General features: G+C 47.1%; 1 protein-coding gene across 3 annotated transcripts in view; it reads left to right on the top strand.

Annotated features, from left to right (window-relative positions):
- The window catches only part of frmd5a (FERM domain containing 5a), a 118,179-nt gene that overhangs the window by 88,665 nt on the left and 9,085 nt on the right, over window positions 1-20,429 (top strand). The window contains exons 2-10 of one of the 3 annotated variants that reach the window (XM_076299950.1): window positions 2,548-2,652; window positions 5,725-5,767; window positions 6,091-6,169; window positions 11,375-11,472; window positions 12,977-13,100; window positions 15,548-15,635; window positions 16,755-16,843; window positions 18,092-18,155; window positions 18,344-18,435. In XM_076299950.1, coding sequence (XP_076156065.1) covers window positions 2,548-2,652; window positions 5,725-5,767; window positions 6,091-6,169; window positions 11,375-11,472; window positions 12,977-13,100; window positions 15,548-15,635; window positions 16,755-16,843; window positions 18,092-18,155; window positions 18,344-18,435 — 782 coding nt within the window. Of the gene's footprint in view, window positions 1-2,547; window positions 2,653-5,724; window positions 5,768-6,090; window positions 6,170-11,374; window positions 11,473-12,976; window positions 13,101-15,547; window positions 15,636-16,754; window positions 16,844-18,091; window positions 18,156-18,343; window positions 18,436-20,429 lie in introns of those variants that run through there. The other 2 variants (XM_076299956.1, XM_076299964.1) reach the window with 2 other exon arrangements.

The following is a 20,429-nucleotide window of genomic DNA, read 5'->3' as shown; positions in this document are numbered from 1 at the left end:
TAGGTCACCACTGCACCCCTTCTCAGAATCCCTGGCCTCAGCAACACATCTGGGAAATTGACACGTCCATAATGGTCACCCTGATTGATGTGCATGATGTATGACACCTCTCACCTTGAAGAGGGCTTCTCCTCCTCCTCCTCCTCCTCCTCCTCCTGCTCCTCCTCCTCCTCCCTCTGGTCGACCACTGCAGACTTGCATGCGACACTTGGAGATGCTTTGGAGCGCTTGGCCTTTTCATCTGGAGGCCTCCCCATCACCTGATCTCATCATGAGGGGCTCCATTAAAGCAGGAGTGTGGCTGCCCAGGTCCTCAGTGCCTTAGCGCTGCTGCTTTGTCCTCGCCACTAAGGGACTAGGCGCAGACGTGGGGTGGGGAAAGCAGGGGGTCGCCATTAATCTCTGGCATGCGCAGTGCCTCTGATTTATCACCTTGGGCCCTTCTTCCATATCAGATTTATAGAGGAGAAAGTCATAGATGCAATCACTTAATGTCCCGGACCTCATGCAGTCTGTGTAGGTCAAAGCCTCAGAAACAGCATTCCTTCAGTACGATCTGAAATTCTAGCGTGGCAAAATTCTGGCGAGGAACTTATGAAATGAAATGAAAGTTTATATGGAATGTGTTTCATTTAATGGGTGAATGAATGTTATGGACATGGTATACTGTAAGGCATTCCTTCAGGAATAACAGAAATTCTAGCATGGCAAAAGTCTGGCGAGGTACTTATGAAATAAGTTTATTCCGAATGTGTTTCATTTAATGGGTGAATGAATGTTGTGGACATGGTGTACCTGCCACAAAGGTGGCTGCTGGAAATTCCGTCTTTTTGCTGTATCTCTGTAGAGGGCGTTCCAGTTGACAAGTGCTTGTGAAGGTGACGTCAGACCGCATGGTAATTTCTGATCCACCTCACCACACACCGAGAGACAAGTTGATTGCTTCACCAATGCATTATGGCAATAAGCCGTAAGCTCACAAAGGTGTCTGCTTATGCAAATATTACAAGGTGCCTGCCACCAATCGCCCCAGGCATCGTGGAGGGGGAGAGAGCAAATTGTTGTGGTTTGTCATAGAAACGATGTTGAATTGAGATCGCTTCTTCATCCCAAGTTTTTGTTTATTATCATTATAATTTTTTTGGGGGGAAGCAATATTTGCACATGGTATTTGAAATGCAAATAAGCATGTGGAGATTGACGATGCTTTCAAGTGTGCGCCAGGGGATAGAGGGAGAGGACGCAGCGCAGGTGCTCAGAGATTCACACACACGCTAGGAGCGGCTCTTGAAATCCCCCCCCCCCCACCCACCCACACACACACACACACACACACACACACACACACACATACACGAAGTTCCACTGCTTTAGTGGATAAAGATTATTAGATCATTATCAGAACATATCTTACATGATTAATGCTGTAATTTTGTTTCCCCTCTGTTGGTGTCTGATGTTAGCACCACCATCAACACAAGTTGACCATTGTATCGTTAGCCTAACAAAAATAGCACTTTGTGGTCTCTTATAGGACTCTATGGACCTTGAGATAATGCATTCTATTATAGGGCAATTCCGTGCAAAACTGTCACATCCATAACGGCAACACAATGCCATGGTATTGAGTTGCCGTTATGGATGTGACAGGTTTGCGTGGAATTGCCCTATACTAAAATATTGGCACAATATGATGAGATTGCTTGGCGCTCCGTTGGCATATCATTATTATTTTGCTTTTGCCTATATACCCCCTGGCATCTGATCCTGTGTGGAGGTGCTTGAGGAAATCGTGATATTCATCACAGTCTATATAGCAGTCCTGGCTCCTTGGATAGGGGTTCTTTAGAAAATGATGAAAAGAAAATGAACACAGTACATCAACTAAAAAATCACTTCAAAAGTATATTCTATTGGAATGTGCTTACCTCCCCGGCTCTTCAGTACCAATGTGTTTTGAAAGTGCCAGCCTTGCATTTGGGACCATTGGCTGGTCTGGGATGTAAATCTGCCTTGGATTACTCTCTGCCCTGAGGCAGTACAAAGGGCACAATGCCCGTTTGCCCAGGGCAGAGAAGGTCACCACCCAGATGTTACCACTGTGCCTCCGCCACTTTCCACCCAGGCTCATAATCCAATCATTCTCTTTCTTTCTCACTCTCTGAGCTTTTTTTAGCTGCAGAGTTTTTTTTTCTCCTTTTTCTATTTTTTGTGCTTTTTTGTGGGCTCCGCTACCGCAGATGGCTGTGGCTGTGCATTAATATTGGATAAATCTGAGCTATCTCTGGAGGGTCTGAGAAATGAGAATCACATTTTGCTATCAGCAATTAAAATCCTCTTTCCCCCCCATCAGCCTGATGCGGAGGTTTTGGTCTTAGCCACTCATCCACGGCCCTTCCATTCTCTCTCTCCTCTCCTCTCCTCTCCCCCTCTTATTTTAGTCACAGAATAAAGCCCTCCGCTGCAAGGACTCTCCGTAACTTGATTATTTCAGAGCTGACTGGAGTGCTTTAAGTAGAGCTTTGGTTGTGTGTGTTTTTCTTGCAGAGGGATGCCAAGGGACAGTATCTGTTTGACCTGATCTGCCACCACCTGAACCTGTTGGAGAAGGACTACTTTGGCATCAGATATGTGGACCCGGACAAGCAGCGGGTGAGCGCACTCTATTTGGGCATGTCCTTGCTGTGTGAAGATGGTATGTGTGTGAGTTGTGCATATGTATGTGTGTGTGTGTGTGTGTGTGTGTGTGAGTTGTGCATATGTGTGTGTGTGTGTGTGTGTGTGTGTGTGTGTGTGTGAGTTGTGCATATGTATGTGTGTGTGTGTGTGTGTGTGCGTGTGAGTTGTGCATATGTATGTGTGTGTGTGTGTGTGTGTGTGTGCGTGTGAGTTGTGCATATGTATGTGTGTGTGTGTGTGTGTGTGTGTGTTTTTGCCGTGCTTACAAGAGGGCAGAGCCTGGCAGTGATGCAAACCCGGAATGGAGATTCATCACTCTCTATTACTGCATCTCTCCTCACCCTCTCAGAGTGCAAAAACCCATTTCATCTGTCAGAATGCATAGACAGTTATTATCCTCACCAAGGCAAAGAAAAAGGGGTAAATGGAGGAGGGGTGTGTGGGGTGGTGGTGCAGGGCGAGGTCAGGCTGTTAGAAAGTGCGTTGCTTGCATCGCTTGATTCATGAAGAATTCACGTGGATGATTTGGGAAGTGGATTTGCAGAGGGGAGCGAGGATCCCGCTGATCCGCCATTTCCTGCGCTGCCACTCATCGCTACTATTTTAAGGCAGAGGTGTCGGGCCAGGGTAGGGCGGGGGGGGGGGGGGGGGGGGGGGGGAGGAGAGGGGAGGAGAGTAGACACACTTGGGCACATGGGGAGTTGGATGGAGTGAATCTTTACAAAAGGACGTGAGGGAATTCATCATATCCCCTCAGATTCAAAAGTCCAAAAAGATGTGTTTTTCAAGTGCAGTACAGGTTGGCATCATTTTCTGCATAACCTGCCAAGTCTATAACACAATTCTTACAGAATGACACAAATGTGGAATAATGGACACATGGACATGGACCCTATGACATCAGTATTAATTATGTAAGATTTATCCAGTGTTTCTCTGTAAAGACGCCCATCAGTGGTACCCAACGATTTCTACTCACCTGGAATATGGTCTCCTCAGCCAGCTGTGTCTTATTACTGTGTCTTGGGCAGTCACGACACTGGCCACCTTCCTCAGTAGACTATACTAATAATACTATTCCACATGTGACATTGTGCTGACATGGCTGACATCTGACATTGCAGATGAACACCAAGAACACCTGGTATTGCACTATGTAATGTTGTCTCGGGTAGGGACTGACCCTTTTCAGCAGTATAAGACAAATTGGGTACCCCTTAGCACTAAATGGGTAGCCATACATACATTGAACATTGGTGAAAAGGGCAATTCCTACTTTGTGTTACATTAGAAAGATCTATGCCAGGAACAGAGCTGTGTCCAATCAGGGTCAGGTCTGTTGTGAAGTGAGTCGCTTTTTCAAAAGAGCTGACTCACTCAGCTGTAACCATGCAGAGGACACCGGGTATACTGGCATCATAAATTTCAACAATATTTAAACTCTTCTCCAAATGACTTGGTTGCCTGGCAAATGCAGCAATCAACACAGGCTGCAGCAGGACCATTTTATCCAGTGAGGCTCCATTCTCTTGTTAATGGGTCCTCTAATGAGATAAAAACATTGGTCATTATTTCCTTAGTTACAGTCATTAGCTTTAGTTGGAGAATCTTTTAGCTCCAGCTGACGTCTTCAAGTGCTGTATGTTTGCCCACCCTTGGGAAGCCTGAAGAGTGTATGGCGAAGATCAATCTGACAGAACACATGTTTTTACACACCATGCCTCTTGCCTGCTCTTCCAGTAGACCCCCTTTGGGAGCCTCTCATGTCAACTGGCATAAATAATAACTGGAAGGGCACTCGGAGAGCACAGGCCAAGGCCAAGGCCAAATGCCATATGCCATATTGCACACATGTTATAACAAAGGGAAACTAAATGTGTAGATCTGTTTAATGATTCTGATATCTTTGCCCATGCTACACTTGTCCTGCTACACTTGTTTCATGAAAATCTGACTGGTAGTATTTTTTTGTAATCTTTCTTAGTGACAAACAGACAAGCCACACTGAACACATATGTTATAACATATGAATATAAAAATGTTATCATTGTAACATCAATGTTATTCCTAATTTTTGTAAGTTGCTTTGGATAAAAAATGTCTGCTAAATGCATACATCTAAATATGATGTGAATAACAGAGCCCGCACGCACACACACACACACACACACACACACACACACACACACACACACACACACACACACACTGCCTGAACGGTGGTAAAAAAAAGATCTATACAGTTCAGTAGCAATTATATCATAGGATGTAGGCCCAGCGCCTGAAGGCTCTTTCCTCCCACCATATCAAAACACATTAATTCTGTCACTTTGCTGTTTTTCATGTTGTGAATGACACCCTGGTTAGGAGAGCCGTTGATTCATATGTCTGTATGGGGCTGGTAGTCATACGATGCACATGATGGTATTGACAGGATCCTGGCGTGCTGTTTGATGCATGCTAACGTGTGGGTCCACAGGGGCGGCGGCAAAGTGGCAGAAGGGGGCAGAGGCCCTCTCTCTCTCTCCCTCTCTCTCTCTCTCTCCCTCTCTCTCTCTCTCTCTCTCTCTCTCTCCCTCTCTCCCTCTCTCTCTCTCTCTCTCTCTTTCTCTCTCTCTTTCTCTCTCTCTTCATCTATCTTTTCCTAAGCTGATAGCATGAAACAATGTTAAACTGTCATTAACAGGGTTAGGAAGCCCAGCGATACAAAATCACCTTGATAGTTTAACCTCACTGAATTTAATGTTGATTTCAGAGTTGTGATATGCTGAGCTGAGCATTGCGATAATATGCATTGCGATATATTATCTCACTGGAGCAAATTGTTAAGGGAAAAAAACATGGGAAAGTTGACTTTCACTGTGCCATACAATAGGCAAATGGTTTATGACCAGTTGAAATATTGATAATGAAATAATCAAAGATTATGATGTACTATATATGGAATGACACTGCAAAAAAAATAACTGTGTATTTGTGTTTGTTTGTGTGTGTGTGTGTGTGTGTGCGTGTGCGTGTGTGTGTGTTTCACTTGTTGTCTTACAGCACTGGCTGGAGTTCACAAAGTCCATCTCGAAACAGATGAAATGTAAGTATCATTAATCATTAACTGTCTATATGTGTGTGTTTTTATCAGGCTATTTATTTTGGGCTAATTTGTTCATCTTAAAATGTGCACTGAGATGCTGTCCGCTCACTTTGATGACAGTATTTCATGCCTCATAAAAGAGCCTGAAATGATAGGACTGGATATGATATTGAGTGGGCTATCCATAACAGCCATTACCAGTGGGCTATCCAACAGCCATTATCTCCCTGAGCGGCCTGATGTAACATTGATGTTTCGAGGCGTCCAGTCGTCTGGTAGTGCATGTCAGCTCTCTTTGTTAAGGCCTGCGTTTGCTCCCCCAGCCCAGCCTCCCTTCACCATGTGTCTGAGGGTCAAGTTCTACCCGCCAGACCCTGCCGCGCTCAAGGAGGAAATCACCAGGTAAGACCGCTGACCACTCCGACTCTACCAAGGCATGCGTCCAGCTGCTGCCTTTACCCGACCTCTCTGATAGCCCAACAGTGACTTCAGAACTGCCTTGGTTTGTCTTCACTTGTCTGTGCTCCCTTTTTTGCTGCATTCACACCTTAACCTTTTCTCACAATGCTGAAACTAGCACCATAAATGATGTTAGAATTTTTGAAGAAGACTTTCTAAATTTCATCTCAAGCCTATTCTCTGAACAACTTACTCATGCGTGATATGCGTTTTTGGAACATGTGCCAAGAGTAAGTCATACAGGGCCCAAAATAATGTGGTGGAAGAGCACAAGAATATAGTGTACAGTATTTCAGTTCGATTAGCAGCAGAGCGTGTCAAGGTTTTAAAAGCTTCGTGGTCCACGCACTTGAAAGCGAGCTAGTGTACGTGGCCTGGTCTGTGTAGTATTTTAGACCTGCGAGATACAGTAGGCTACACCACCCACACGTTGCCTTCAGACATGCACGTTAGCCACTCCAGCTTGCACAACAGTGCTCTCTCTATCTATCTATATATCTCTATCTCTCGCTCTCTATCTCTCTCCCCATCTCTCTCTTTCTCTCCCTCTCTCTCTCTCTCTCTCTCTCTCTCTCTCTCTCCCCACACGGCTGTGTGCCGGCAAGGCAGGCACCAGTGATCAAGCGGTGGTGTTAGCACAGGACCACTTGAAGCCTGAATTCATTAGACAGAGGATGTAAAACTGCAGCTGATGATGAGGCTTTAAACCACAACAACTCTAGGAGGAAGTGACCCCTGTGGCACATATGCAGAGATTTTCTGGCTCTTTTACTGATAGTGCGGAGAGTAGGCGTGAACGTAATCAGTGACCAGGGGTCAGTGGAAAAGTCAGATCGGCTGGACAGGCTGGTAGTCAGAGATCTCTCTAGTCCCTGGTGTTGGATTCATTGGTGTGGTGGGCTGTTTCGAACGCAGTGATCGTCCTCCTACTTCCTGAGTGGCTATTGGGCCACTCCATTGTGGTGTGGAAGCAAGCGAATGTTTCATGGGTGAGGTTGGCTGTTTTGGATGTGGGTGTTGTCGTCTCAGTTCCTGGACACTGTTGAGTCACTCCACTTTTGATGTCGTGTTGGCTGGATAATTCTGCCCATCCACTGAGAATACACACACGCACACACGCACACACACACACACACACACACACATACAGAGAGATAGAGGGACAGCAAGAGCGAGAGGGAGCAAACTCTTCCAAGAGCCGCACCCACCGTTGCTGGGCCAAGACTGAGGATGAGTCCAGCTGGAATCTAATGTACCCAGCTTTAAAGGAACACCGATGAGCCCCTCTATTTCTGGCTGCATGTCTGGGAGCCTGCGTGCCTGTCTGATGGAGAATTTAGCGTGGCCTTCTAACTGGCAATTATGAGTACTGCAGTGATGATATTTATAAAATCATTCGCTGTTATTAGATTGTCAAAAGTTGAGAGGTCCCTGTGTGCATGTCACCAGTCTATGATGGATGGTCTGATTAGGGTGTGTGGCAGAGGAATGGGATCCTTGTGGTAATTTGACAGGGTTTTGTGTAATGGGCATCATTAGTGGCCTGTACAGTGGGAATATCATGACAGAGCAGAGATGGCCGAGAGACCAGGGAGCGTAGTCTTGTGCAGACCACTGGCAGTCATGCTGGCTGATAAATGGCTCACCGAGGCTCCCCTCTCTCTCCCTCAGTAGGTCTATCGGCCTCTCTCTCTCTCTCTCTCCCCCCCTCTCTCTCTCTCTCTTTCTCTCCAGGTCTGTCACTATGTTTCTCTATCATTATCCCCCATTTCTCTCTCTCTATCTCTTTCTCTCCATCTGTGCATTTCTACTCAGTTATCTATCCATCTGTCTTTATCAGCTCTAGAATGTTCCTTATAAAGACATGCAGTAGATTAAGCTGTAGTATGGCATAATAGCAGGTTGTCAAGTAGATCCATACTACACGGTATCTGCCTCCATTCACTTCTCACAGGTGTACATTGAGATGGAGACTGAGAGGAGTGGAGGGGGTTTGGGGATGGAGCGCTACCAGCTGTGAGTGTGTATGAGTGTGTATGAGTGTGCCTTCTTCAGGAGAGGAACCTGCAACTGCTGTTGTTGCTGTCAGCACTTAGGCATGGCCATACATTTTGTGCACTGCAGCACTGCTAGTTTTACGGCTCGGCAGAGTAGCTGTTGGTCTCTTGTTTATAATGTACTTGATACCAGTTATTTAGTTCACATTTGTGCAGCAAATTATTTGACACAATGCACAAATGATTTGACTAGAAGGTGAGTTTTTGTTGCTGGCTGTATTGAGAAGATGTTGCTCAACTCCAGCAAGGCAAGAGAAGACTGAGCTGCCATTCTGTCTGACAGGTTACATAAGCAGCGTCGTATTTCCTCTGGAGGTGAGAGCCTGCTTGGCTGGAACATGCGTTCTTGTGGCAGCAGTTCTATTGAAGGGGCTCCGTCTTCATAATTAAAATAACAGCTAGCAGCCTAAAAACCGCATCAATATTCAAAGTGCAACGCAGTTCTGGAGAAGGCCTCTCAGAGCTGTGAGCATCTGGGAGAGCCTACCTCGAGATTGCTGACTAAAATAGGGTGGGACCCAAAAATGTTCCAAATGACTGCTGAGGTTGGTTCCTAGACCCTTGTTTGTACCGCTCTGCCACCATTTTTCTCTAAGTGTCTACTGTCTCTGTTTCACTCTATTCACCCCGCTCCTTCTCTCTCTCTGCTTCTCTCTCTCTCTCTCGCTCTCTCTCTCTACCTCTCTCTCTCTCTCTCTCGCTCTCTCTCTCTACCTCTCTCTCTCTCTCTCTCTCTCTCTCTCGCTCTCTCTTTCTCTCTCTGCCTGTCTCTCTGTCTGGGTCCCTTCTCTGCAGCATGGTCGACTGCTGAAGCGGGGGAGGCTGATGGGGTGGGAGTGAGGGGTGGGGGTCAGTGACTGCTAACAGATTCAACTAAATGATACATGATTAGCCCCCAGCTAGCAAAGTCACGGCTCACTTTTCCACATCTCACTGCACACCCAGACGAGCCCCCCCCACCCACCCTTTCCCTACCTGCTCGCAATTTGCAATGAGGTCACTGAGGAGAGCGGCATTAAAAGCCATCCAACTTTGTCTGTGCCTTCAGTTTCTTTCACCTGATGATCAGAAGAAAGAGAGACAGAAACAGAGAGAGAGAGAGAGAGAGAGAGAGAGATAAAACTGTCAGATATGTATCAAGATACTGGAAAAACTACTGGAGTGTACATAATGCCATTACTTTGTAAATGCTTTTACTTTTGGAGTCAGGGGTCTGTGTGTATATGTCTTACATTGCGTATGTCTCTATGTGCACAGTCATTTGTTGATGTGTGCATTTGCTAGTGTGTGTGTGTCTGTGTGTGTGTGTGTGTGCATAACATATCCATGTGCACATAGCAGTGACACTCTTAATTCCACATGCTTTCTTTGCATTAACGAAAATAGAGACTACTCACCTATCTTCACGTCAGTTTAAGAAAGACTGAAAAAATAGACACACCAGTTAATACAAAGAGAGAAATCATAGGAGACTTTACTCACCCAGACAAGCTTATGAGGTCAAAGGTCATGCATAAGTCAGATCAGGTCAATCCAAACCATGAAAAACAGCAACAGCCCTCCATGGTCATTATGAAACAGGAGGTCATTATTGTATGTGACGGATTAGGGCTTACATAACAGCATGGAACGGCATCTCTCATTCTATCAGCACAGCCTCCTGAGCCTCCACTTTATAATATTCCATTATATCATAGCAGGTGTGCTGTTACGGCTCATCAAATTACTGTTGTGGGAATGGGTGCACCTGGGCAAAGACAACAGCATGGGGCATTGTTTTTGCAGTGCCATAGCCAAGGCATTGTGTGGGCAGGTGACCTTCATTGTAAATTCATTTTGGTGTGTAGCTGAGAGGCTACAGTAGGTGTGCTTCCTTTTAGTGGCTGTCCTTCAATACCCATGAATGACATTCACACGGTTCAGTTTGCCGGTGTGAATAGAAGGTTTGCCGTGAAAAGGCGATATGTGGGTCAAGAATTGGCTAGTGGTGCCAGCAATAGCTGTGTGTAGCTCGTGCCACCTTGAGTGTGTCTGTTCACAGGCTAATAATGGCCTCTTTTATAATTTATTTTCTTTTTATCAGATGCAGCCTCTAGAAATGTTGAGTAGTGCTAGTAGCTTGTGGCCCAGTTTGGAAGTCAAAAACGAACACTTGGGGAATGCTAATGCTACCTGTTAAAACGTGGGGGGCACCCAACGTGAAATCTGACTTGGCTTCCGGCGAGTGATTGCTGCCGTTGTGTGTGCCAGCTCTGCAGGGCTCTCTTCTCTGTGCCGATAAGCTAGCGCACCTGTGATAAGGCAGGGAAAGGTTTTTTATCCACCGGGCCAGTGCTTCTTTCGCTCTCCCTCTGACAGCCAGACATCTGTGGGTGGTCTGTCTGGGAGCCGGACGAGTGTCCTCTGCCTCACCCTCACCCCCGCCGGAGTGATGGAGGCTTGGGCGACCCGCTCGCCTGAGGCAGGTGGTAAGCAACGGGGCTGGCTGGGGAAGTTTTTGGGGCAGAGGAGAGAAAGTTGTTTGGTACCCTGCTGAGCCCTTGGGGACGAGTGACGTGGCTGTCGTCGGACCACTTTGTGCCGCCGTTTTCTTTAGGCTGCCGCAGAGAGAGCACCAGACAGAGAGAGGGGCTGTCTGCCCTGGGCTTGTCTCTCATGAACGTGGACTTTCTTTCTTTCTTTCTTTCTTTCGTTCTTTCTTTCTTTCTTTCTTTCTTTCTTTCTTTCAGTCTTTCTCAGTCTGTTTCTCTGTTTCTCTCTTTGCTTTCCTTTCATACAGTTTCTCTCTTTCATATCTATTTGCAAGCCCACTCTCTAATTACCAAAAGCTCATTTCCGCCATATCAAAAAGAAATATGCAAAAAGCCCTGGAGGAAACAGGAAATCAACATGCTTTTAATTTGAGATTGTAGGAGGTTTTGTTTTACCACTGTGTTTAAGGCTATTGTCTTCATTCTGTGCTATTGTTCCAAAAACCACATCACTGTAACAAGATATTCTCAGACAGCGTTTAGAGACTACAATGTGTCCGTGTGCGTCTTGTTTTCTGACCTAGTGTTTCGGGGTGCCATGTCTTGTGGCTTTTTCGCAGGTATCTCGTCTTCCTGCAGATCAAGAGAGATCTGTACCATGGCCGCCTCCTGTGTAAGACCTCCGATGCTGCCATGCTGGCTGCCTACATCCTGCAAGGTAACCCAAAGCGACAGGCAGGGAGGGTGGAGGGTCAGGGAGGGGGGGATTTGGCCGCTCTCACTCACTCACGCACACACTGACTGGTACGGTCACTGGGCCCAGCTCATCTCGAGCTGACGAGGGTAGTCCTGGCTTTCCACCACCGAGACTTGCTTTAGCATATAACCTGGAGAAGCCTGTGATTTCTGCTACCGTCACATCCTCAGATCTCTAGGTATAATCGCTATAAAGCCCCTAAGGTACCTCCTCTGGTCACTGATCTACTGTAAGTTTTAAAAAGCATTTCATTTTCCTGTTTCCAGTCCACCCCTTAGATCTTATTGTGTGTTTTTTATTCTTATAATGAACCATAACAAAGGAATACTGATTTAGAATAGTGATAAAGCTCATGATTATATTACCATATATCATGCCCACATATAGATTCAGATTTAATCTCTGCTGAGTTAAAATTTTTAGAGAGAGGTCTGTACCAAGTGGCTGTTGTCCTTGCTCACTCAAGGACTCGGGTGCCAGCAGTTTAGAACAGAGGAAGAGGAAGTATCAGACAGAAAGTGCAGAGCAAGGGGGAATGAGCACAGAGCCTTTGGCAGGAGTGACAGTATCATACTGGGCATGTTGCGTGTGTGTGTGTGTGTGTGTGTGTAGGTGTTTGTGTGTGTAGGTGTGTGCGTGTGCATGTGTGTGCTTGCATGTGTGTGTGTTTGTGATTGCATGTGTGTGTGTGTGTGTCTGTGTGTGTGTGTGTGTGTGTGTGTGTGTGTGTGTGTGTACTGTATGTGTGTATGTGCTTGCATGTGTGTGTGTGTGTGTGTGTGTGTGTGTGTGTGTGTGTGTGCGTGTGCGTGTGCGTGTGCGTGTGCGTGTGTGTGTGCGTGTGCGTGTGCGTGCGTGCATTAAGGCCTGTTGAATTAAAGATGTGCCGCTTCATCACCTCATCTCAGGAAGAAATTTGTCAGAGTTGCCTGGAGGGCTCAGTGCGGCATGAAATCACGAGTAAACAAGTAAACAAAAGCAGAGAGACGCTCTTGTTTGGCACTGTTGGCCACCACTCACAACGCTGCCATGGAGAACCTTGGGCACAGCACCCTTCTGACCCCATCATCCAAACGATAACACTGCCCAAACTGAAAACAAACTGCCCACAGCCAACACTTTGCTTGTGCAAAGCACTCTGCATTTTCATTTCTGTTTTTTTTTGAGGGGTGGGAAGAGTGTTTGACAAGGTTGATCATGTGATTTTTTAATCATCATCATTTCATGATATACAGTATCATATTTTATTTGTTTCTCCATTGTTTCCAGTCTATATAATGAAGCTACGAATCAGTGCATCCCAAAATGTTTTTGGTGTGAAGTTTGTAATTGCTTAGATGCTGTGTCACCTCATGCCCTCTGAGCTGGGGTCCTACTGAGGCATGTCATGAGGAAGTCTCATATTTGTGTCTGACTCTGTGACCCTTGTGTATCTGAATCAGAAAGTGTTTTGTGTCTCCTTCAGCTGAGATCGGGGACTATGATCCGGGCAAGCACCCGGAGGGCTACAGCTCCAAATTCCAGTTCTTTCCCAAACACTCGGAGAAGCTGGAGCGCCGGATTGCCGACATCCACAAGACCGAACTCATGTAAGACCCCTGAGCCCACAACTCATCTTCAGCCCATATTTTCTTGTATACATTCCTTCTCCTTTCTTTTTGACCCTGCCAAATATCTTCATTCATTCTGTTTTCACTGTTTGTTCATCCCTTGTCTCTCTCTTAATGCCTGTAACATGAACTCATAACTCAAAACAATGTCATGACCTCACTGTCTAATGGCTAATTTCTGGTATTTTAATGATAACATTAATAATGAAATTGTCCAAATGTGAGCCAGACGGCTCACTGCCTGTTTGGTTTTCAGTATGGCGAGTTTAATATCATAGCAATCTGGATTCTTGGGCACTGTGGTACTCAGTGTGCCACAACCCCCCATCCACCTGTTTGATCTCTCTCTCCCCCTGTTTGCTTTGGTTGGGGCCTGAGAGCTGCAGTAATTAAGAGAACACTCTGCCCTCCGTTGTAAATACCGTGGCTGTGCGGCTGGCGTGTGTGTGTGTGTGTGTGTGTGTGTGTGTGTGTGTGTGTGTGTGTGTGTGTGAGAGTGTGTGTGTGCGTGGTGGGCTGTCATTTAGCAGGTGCTGGGAGAGGTCGGGGGGGGGGGGGGGATTGAGTCGTTGGAGGGCAGTGCCTCTGCCCGTGGTTAGCGTTGTCATTAGCAAGCGCCTCTGGCCACCGTGGGCGGCCTGATTCATGGCCGCTGACCGAGAGATAAAGCGGTCAAGTGTCTGTGGAAATACAGGACCACACACATACTCCCACACGCATGTACACTCGCATACACACAGACAGGATAGAGAGCATGCATACAGTGTGCTCAATGCATACTTACGTTAAAACAATCATAAGTACACATACTGTACATAGCCTATGCACATACACACTAGACATAGTCATACAACAATGCAATTACTGTATAAGTAAGTAAGTATATATACTCTTTTGATCCCGTGAGAGAAATTTGGTCTCTGCATTTATCCCAATCCGTGAATTAGTGAAACACACTCGGCACACAGTGAACACACAGTGAGGTGAAGCACACACTAATCCTGGCGCATTGAGCTGCCTGCTACAGCGGCGCTCGGGAAGCAGTGAGGGGTTAGGTGCCTTCCTCAAGGTCACTTCAGCCGTGCTTACTGGTCGGGGTTTGAACCGGCAACCCTCCGAAGTGCTAACCAGTAGGCCACGGCTGCCCCCATACATGCATACATGCAAGTGCCCAGACATGCATACAAATTGGTAGACACATGCGCACACACACACACACACACACACACACACACACACACACACACACACACACACACACACACACACATGCAGACACACGCACACAAACACACACCCCCTCTCTTTTTTACACACACACACACACACACACTCATGTAGACACACACACACACACACACACACACACACACACACACACTGGTAGTCTTCCAGTGAAAAAGCACCCATGGTCTCTGGTAACACTCTGGGCTGTTGAGCACCAAGGACACCCTGAGCCCTGATCCTCCCTGACCCCTGGTGGCCCTCACCCCTGCTGGAGCTGCTACGCCAGGGGCGAGCAGGCACAGCTCTCCCTTTCCACACACACACACACACACACACACACACACACACACACACAGCCCCCACACAGCAGGTCATGAGTACAGCAATTATTTATGCAGTGTCCTCTAGGGAAGATAAAAAGGTGTTCACCTGAGGACGCTGTAGAACGGCAGGGACTGAGAGATGCCTGCAGATCCCATGCTATACTGCCCCCTAGTGCTGAGGTTTGTCATTGAGGCATGTTAAAAGCTCCTATCATCCCGTCAATGGCAGCCAAGCACGCGTGGAATGCTGACAGGAGCACACTAAATCGGACCACTCAAAGGTTGCAGACACTCTATCCCCCCCCTCTTCAAGGCCAGCGTGAGATCAGGGTGGGGGCCAGCAGGTCTCTGATGCTTGTGCCGCTGTTTACTTTTTTTTCCACTGATTAAGGGACTCTGGTTACCCGGAGCTGTTGCGTCTTAAATGGCTGGCACTGAATTAAATATTTAGGGGGGAAAGTTTTTAGCATTATTAATGAATTGCCTGTCTGGCTTGCTGTGGAGTTCTTTCCTTTGACTCTGTCTAGTAATTCAACTACCTGAGTAGGAGCTACCTGGAACGTGACACCAATTATTTATTTGCAAAGTAATTATATTTTGATATATGATTATGTTTGCGTGACCTGAAGTAATTAAACATGTTTAGTCCTGTAATGATTAGGTATTTAGCATTAGGTTACTGCATTATGCATACATTAATTAAATGAGTGTGTGCCATACTTTATCTAAGACACAGTAAATGTCAGGTATATGAGTGTGTGTAGTTTGTGTAGTTGTAGTGTGTGTGTGTAGGTTATGTAGTTGTTGCTGGCTGATATTATTGGATAGTAACTCGTAACGGCTTTGGCTTTTACTGACACCCTTCCCTTTCCCAAGGGGGCAGACTCCAGAGACAGCTGAGCTCAACTTCCTGCGGAAAGCCCAAATACTGGAGACGTACGGTGTCGACCCTCATCCATGCAAGGTGAGTGCCCCATACCTGCCTCAGGTAGAACCAGATACTGTGAGATCAGCTAGCCTTGATGGGGCATAGAATACATTTTAAGCCGCTCTGAGAGAAGGAAGAGTCCCTCATTACAGAGATGTTTCCTCAGGCTTGCTTGGGGTTTAGGTGCTGCAGGTTTTCCAGGTAAATGACGACAGGATTTCAGTGAGCATATGGGCTGTGTTCAAACAGATGGAGAAGTGTGAAAACAGACGCAGGTAGTCGACACACTCGGGTAGACTCAAGGAAACGCAAGCACTGAAATGGTGCTTTGAAAAGTGCATAATTTAAAAAAAGAAAACTTACTTTAACTGCAGTTGAGCTCCAACAACAGTGACTCTGACCTTGATTGGACCTGAACTGGGTGGATCGGCGCCAGATGAGAATCTGCTGCTGATATCTAGTCTTGACAGCAGCCTTTTTTAAATAACAGAGTACTGTAGGCCATTATTCCACCATCAAGCCTGTCTACATCAGCTTGTCTACATGCCACATTCAGATGATCACAGGGAGGGTACACCCTGGCAGACCCTGTGTGGTAAGAGTAACTGAGGTAACTGTGAGAGGCAAGCTGTGTGTGACGGCGATCGTCTGGCGCCGGTGGCTGCAGCGGCAGTGTCCCCCTCGGTGCGGAGCGTTTCAGAGAGGTGTGACTCAGCACTGTGGGTCAGCTCCGCTCCACTCTGTCAGGAGAGGACGTCTGTACCCACTGAGCTGTCTGTCCTCTCTCCCTCGAGCACTCTCTCTGGCTGTCCTCTCTCTCCTATCCTCTCATCCCCGTCTGTCTGTCTCTCTCTCTATCTCTCTCTTATCCTCTTGTCCTTCTCTCTCATCCTTTCATCCCTGTATGTCTGTCTCTTGCTCACTCGCTCGCTCTTTCACCCTGTCTTCTGTTCTCTCCATCTGCTTCTTCATACCCTCCTACTGCCCCCAGTCTCTCTTCATCACTTCATCCTTCCTCCCTCTCTCTCTTTTTTCTTTTGCTCTGCTCCCTCTCTCTTCCCCTTACTCCATTTCTGTCTGTTTTCTTCTCCTTCCCCCCCCCCCTCTCTCTGTCACTTACTAACCTCCCGCGTTCCATCTCTCTCTGTCTGACAGGATGTGTCTGGAAACCCCGCCTTCCTTGCCTTCACTCCGTTTGGCTTCGTCGTGCTTCAGGGTAACAAGAGAGTCCATTTCCTCAAATGGTGCGTCCATGAGTAAGCCCCATTTTTCCCCTCTAGTTCTGCATTAGGGTGGGTTTGTCAAGGTCACGCGCACACACACACACACACACACACACACACACACACACACACACAAATACACAGCATAAGCAGTAACAGACACATTAGACTTGGTTTGTGAACAGTCACCAACACACACCTGCATCCTCTCATCCATATACACACACACACACACACACACACACACACATTCACAGACTGGTGCTGATGAAATAAGATAGTGCTGTGTTATAATCAACAGGGTTTAGCCATCTGCACCCCTCTAAGAGCCACAGCAGCAGGTGTCCAATTATCTCACTGCTTCCCTACGACACAAACACCCACAGGCCAAACTGGTCACATCCCTCATGGCGTGTGTTGGTGTTTGCACATGTGTGTATGTGTCTGTGTGTTTGTATCTTTCTGTGTTTTGTGTGTTTATTTGTACGTGTGTGTGTGTGTGTGTGTGTGTGTGTGTGTGTGTGTGTGTGTGTGTGTGTGTGTGTGTAATGGTCCAGGATAATAAAATGCCCAACTAACACCTGTGAGCTAGCCTGTGGGTCAGTGTGTGTTTAGCAGGCCTGATCCTGCTGGTGCTGGTGCTAGGGCTATTAGCACGGCATCTCCTTTCCTTTGGGTCACTGCTCCGTGTTCTGTTGTACTTTGGTGGAGCCTGATGTCATCGTATCAGTGGTGCAAAAAAAAAAAAAGAAGCTAAATCAGGTGTTTGTTACATAACGACTTGACTATGCATCTACTCTTTATGCATGAACCAACCCACCAGACAATGCGCAAAGCATTACAACAAGGCATTCCGGTCAAGGTGTCGTCCTTTTAGCTGCGACTCTATTTACCATTTCAATGTTTGTATTTGTGTGTGTGTGTGTGTGTGTGTGTGTGTGTGTGTGTGTGTGTGTGTGTGTGTGTGTGTGTGTGTGTGTGTGTGTCTGTGTGTGTGTGTGTGTGTGTGAGTTGGCATAGAAAGCACTAGTCCCTCATGTCGGCATCTCACAACATGCCCTCCGATGTGTGGAGTATGTGAATAACATGAGGATCCGTTGCTCTTTGTGTGATTCGTGGGTACCTGTGATGAATCTTTCATGACCCCCACGGCTCCCCCCCTTTTCCTCTGACGCATCATCTAAACTCTACTGTCTCTCTCTCTCTCTCTCTTTCTCTCTCTCTCTTCCTCTCTCTCTCTCTCTCTCTCTCTGCTCCGCTGGCGGACAGGCACGAGGTGACCAAGCTGAAGTTCGAGGGAAAGACATTCCATATATATGCAAATCAGAAGGAGGTGAGTGGCATGCATTATTGAGAAGCTGTCTCTGTAGCCGCGGCAGCACAAGAGAACAAGACTCGGGCTATTTTTACGCCCAGATAATGCTGGCGGTGGCATGCTGTGCCGTCAGTACCTTCCCTCACACAGACTCTGATTTATTTTGGTTTGTTTGTGTCATTTTTCTCCTTTTCCTCCGTGTGTAGGAGAAGAAGATCATCCTAACGTACTTCGCCCCGACGCCGGAGGCCTGCAAACACCTGTGGAAGTGTGGAGTGGAGAACCAGGCCTTCTACAAGTGAGTTTGTCAAGTGCAAGTGTGTGAGCGATTGTTCATCTCTCTTTTCTCTCTCTTTTTTTCTCCCTCTCTCTCTCCCTCCCCTCCCTCTCTTTACCATCCAGAAGTGTGGTAAATTCAATGTGTCCATCTCTCTCTTCTTTCTCTCTTTCTCTCTCTCTCTCTCCCCCCCCTCTCTCTCTTTACCATCCAGAAGTGTGGTAAATTCAGTCTTCTGGGAAGCACATGGTACATCACGATCCTGCATCGCTCTCTCTCTCCCATCTGCAGGCCAGTGCTGTGTAAACAACATCAAGACAATGTCTTCCTCTCCTTCTTGCCCTCACTCTCACTTTATCTCTGCCTGTCTGGGTAGCTTTCTCTCTCTCTCTCTCTCTCTCTCTCTCTCTCTCTCTCTCTCCCTCCCTCCTTACATCATTGTTTGGATGCCTTTTCCTTCCCCTTCCATGTAAGAGTGCCTGTTCTCTGGAGGATGGACGCCTCTGCGGGCTCCAAGCCCAGTGCTTGAGTCCTCTGGTCCAAAAAGGGGGTCACTGGCTGGTTGCGGCCTGTCAGCGGGTGACTGATGTGGAGTGGGCAGCGAAGAGAGGGGCAGCGCTCCTCTGGTCACCTCAGGAGACAAATGGACTGCACCCAGCTCAAGACATGACTGATTGTGTGTGTGTGTGTGTGTGTGTGTGTGTGTGTGTGCTCACCTTACTTCTTGGATTGTGGGGACAAGATTTCAGGCACTCACACAGTGCTTGTCATGCCCCATAACACACACACATAAACAAATGCACATAAACAAACACACACACACACGCACACACAGACACACTGATCTAACGTGGCCCCTCTTGTGTTCCCAGAAATTCACACATACATCACTGTTACCCATTGCCATGTGAAAACAAACACTTTCCCTTGCACATTCCCCTCAAACAACTGCACACACACACACACACACACACACACACACACACACACACACACACACACACACACACACACACACACACACACACACACAGGTAGTGTATATAGAGAGATAGAAGCTTCAGAGCAGATGTATTTTTCATTGCAGCCTTGACAGGAGGTGGAGGGAGTTAGGGATCAGATGGAGACAGTGGGTAGAGTGAGAGAAACAGAGGTAGAGATAAAGAGGCAGCAGGAGGGGGGAGGAGGAGGAGAGATGAGGAGAGGGGGCAGAGAGGCAGCAGGTAGAGGACACATACTCCTGAGGATGGAGAGAGTGATGCAGCCCTCTGCTCATCATTGCCATTTTGGAGGTAGATTCATTCTGCTGCCCTGCAGTCCCACACTGGGAGACTGTGGATGCACGATCATGAAAGAGTGGAAACTCAGGCCACACCTGATACACACACACACACATGCACACACACACACACACACACACACACACACACACACACACACACACACACACACACACACACACACACACACACACACACACACTCTCACACACACACACACTTACCTTTCATCACATGTACTTTATCGATGCCCACTTCTCTTTATACTCCCATACCTTTACACCTAAACCCTCAGACTGACACACATGCACACAGAGCGAAAGAGAAGGATAGAAATAAAAGAAAGACAGAACTAGAAAAAGATCCTATATTCATGCAGTTTTCCCCAAGGGGAACTAATCCTATTATGGATTCATTCATCCTCAGTGCTCTCCAGTGTATCGCTACAGTCAGTCTCAATCAATCCTTTCCCCCAACAAAAAACAAACATAAATACACAATTAAAGTATAGTTACAGCTGGATTATGCTCTCCCCTGAAGACAGTTGTGGCTCTGTGTGGAGCAGTGGAAAATGCATAATTTAGAGGCCGGGTGTTTGTTTCCAGTCAGCGACGTGTTTTGGGAAGCGGACGCCGCATGCGGCCGATAAGAGGCCTGGAACAAAATGCCCCCCCGGGGACTGCTGGGTGTGTAGACAGAGAGTCAGGGCTCCCGACACACACACACACACATACA

This window comes from Alosa pseudoharengus, unplaced genomic scaffold, assembly GCF_046254945.1.
Source record: "Alosa pseudoharengus isolate Yale_2024_CS ecotype anadromous, Long Island Sound unplaced genomic scaffold, YU_APseudo_1.1 YU_APseudo_1.1_scf_10, whole genome shotgun sequence".
NCBI classification, from domain to species: Eukaryota; Metazoa; Chordata; class Actinopteri; order Clupeiformes; family Clupeidae; genus Alosa; species Alosa pseudoharengus.
The sequence above is the reverse complement of the archived record's forward strand: the minus strand, read 5'-3'. Positions and strand labels throughout refer to the sequence as shown.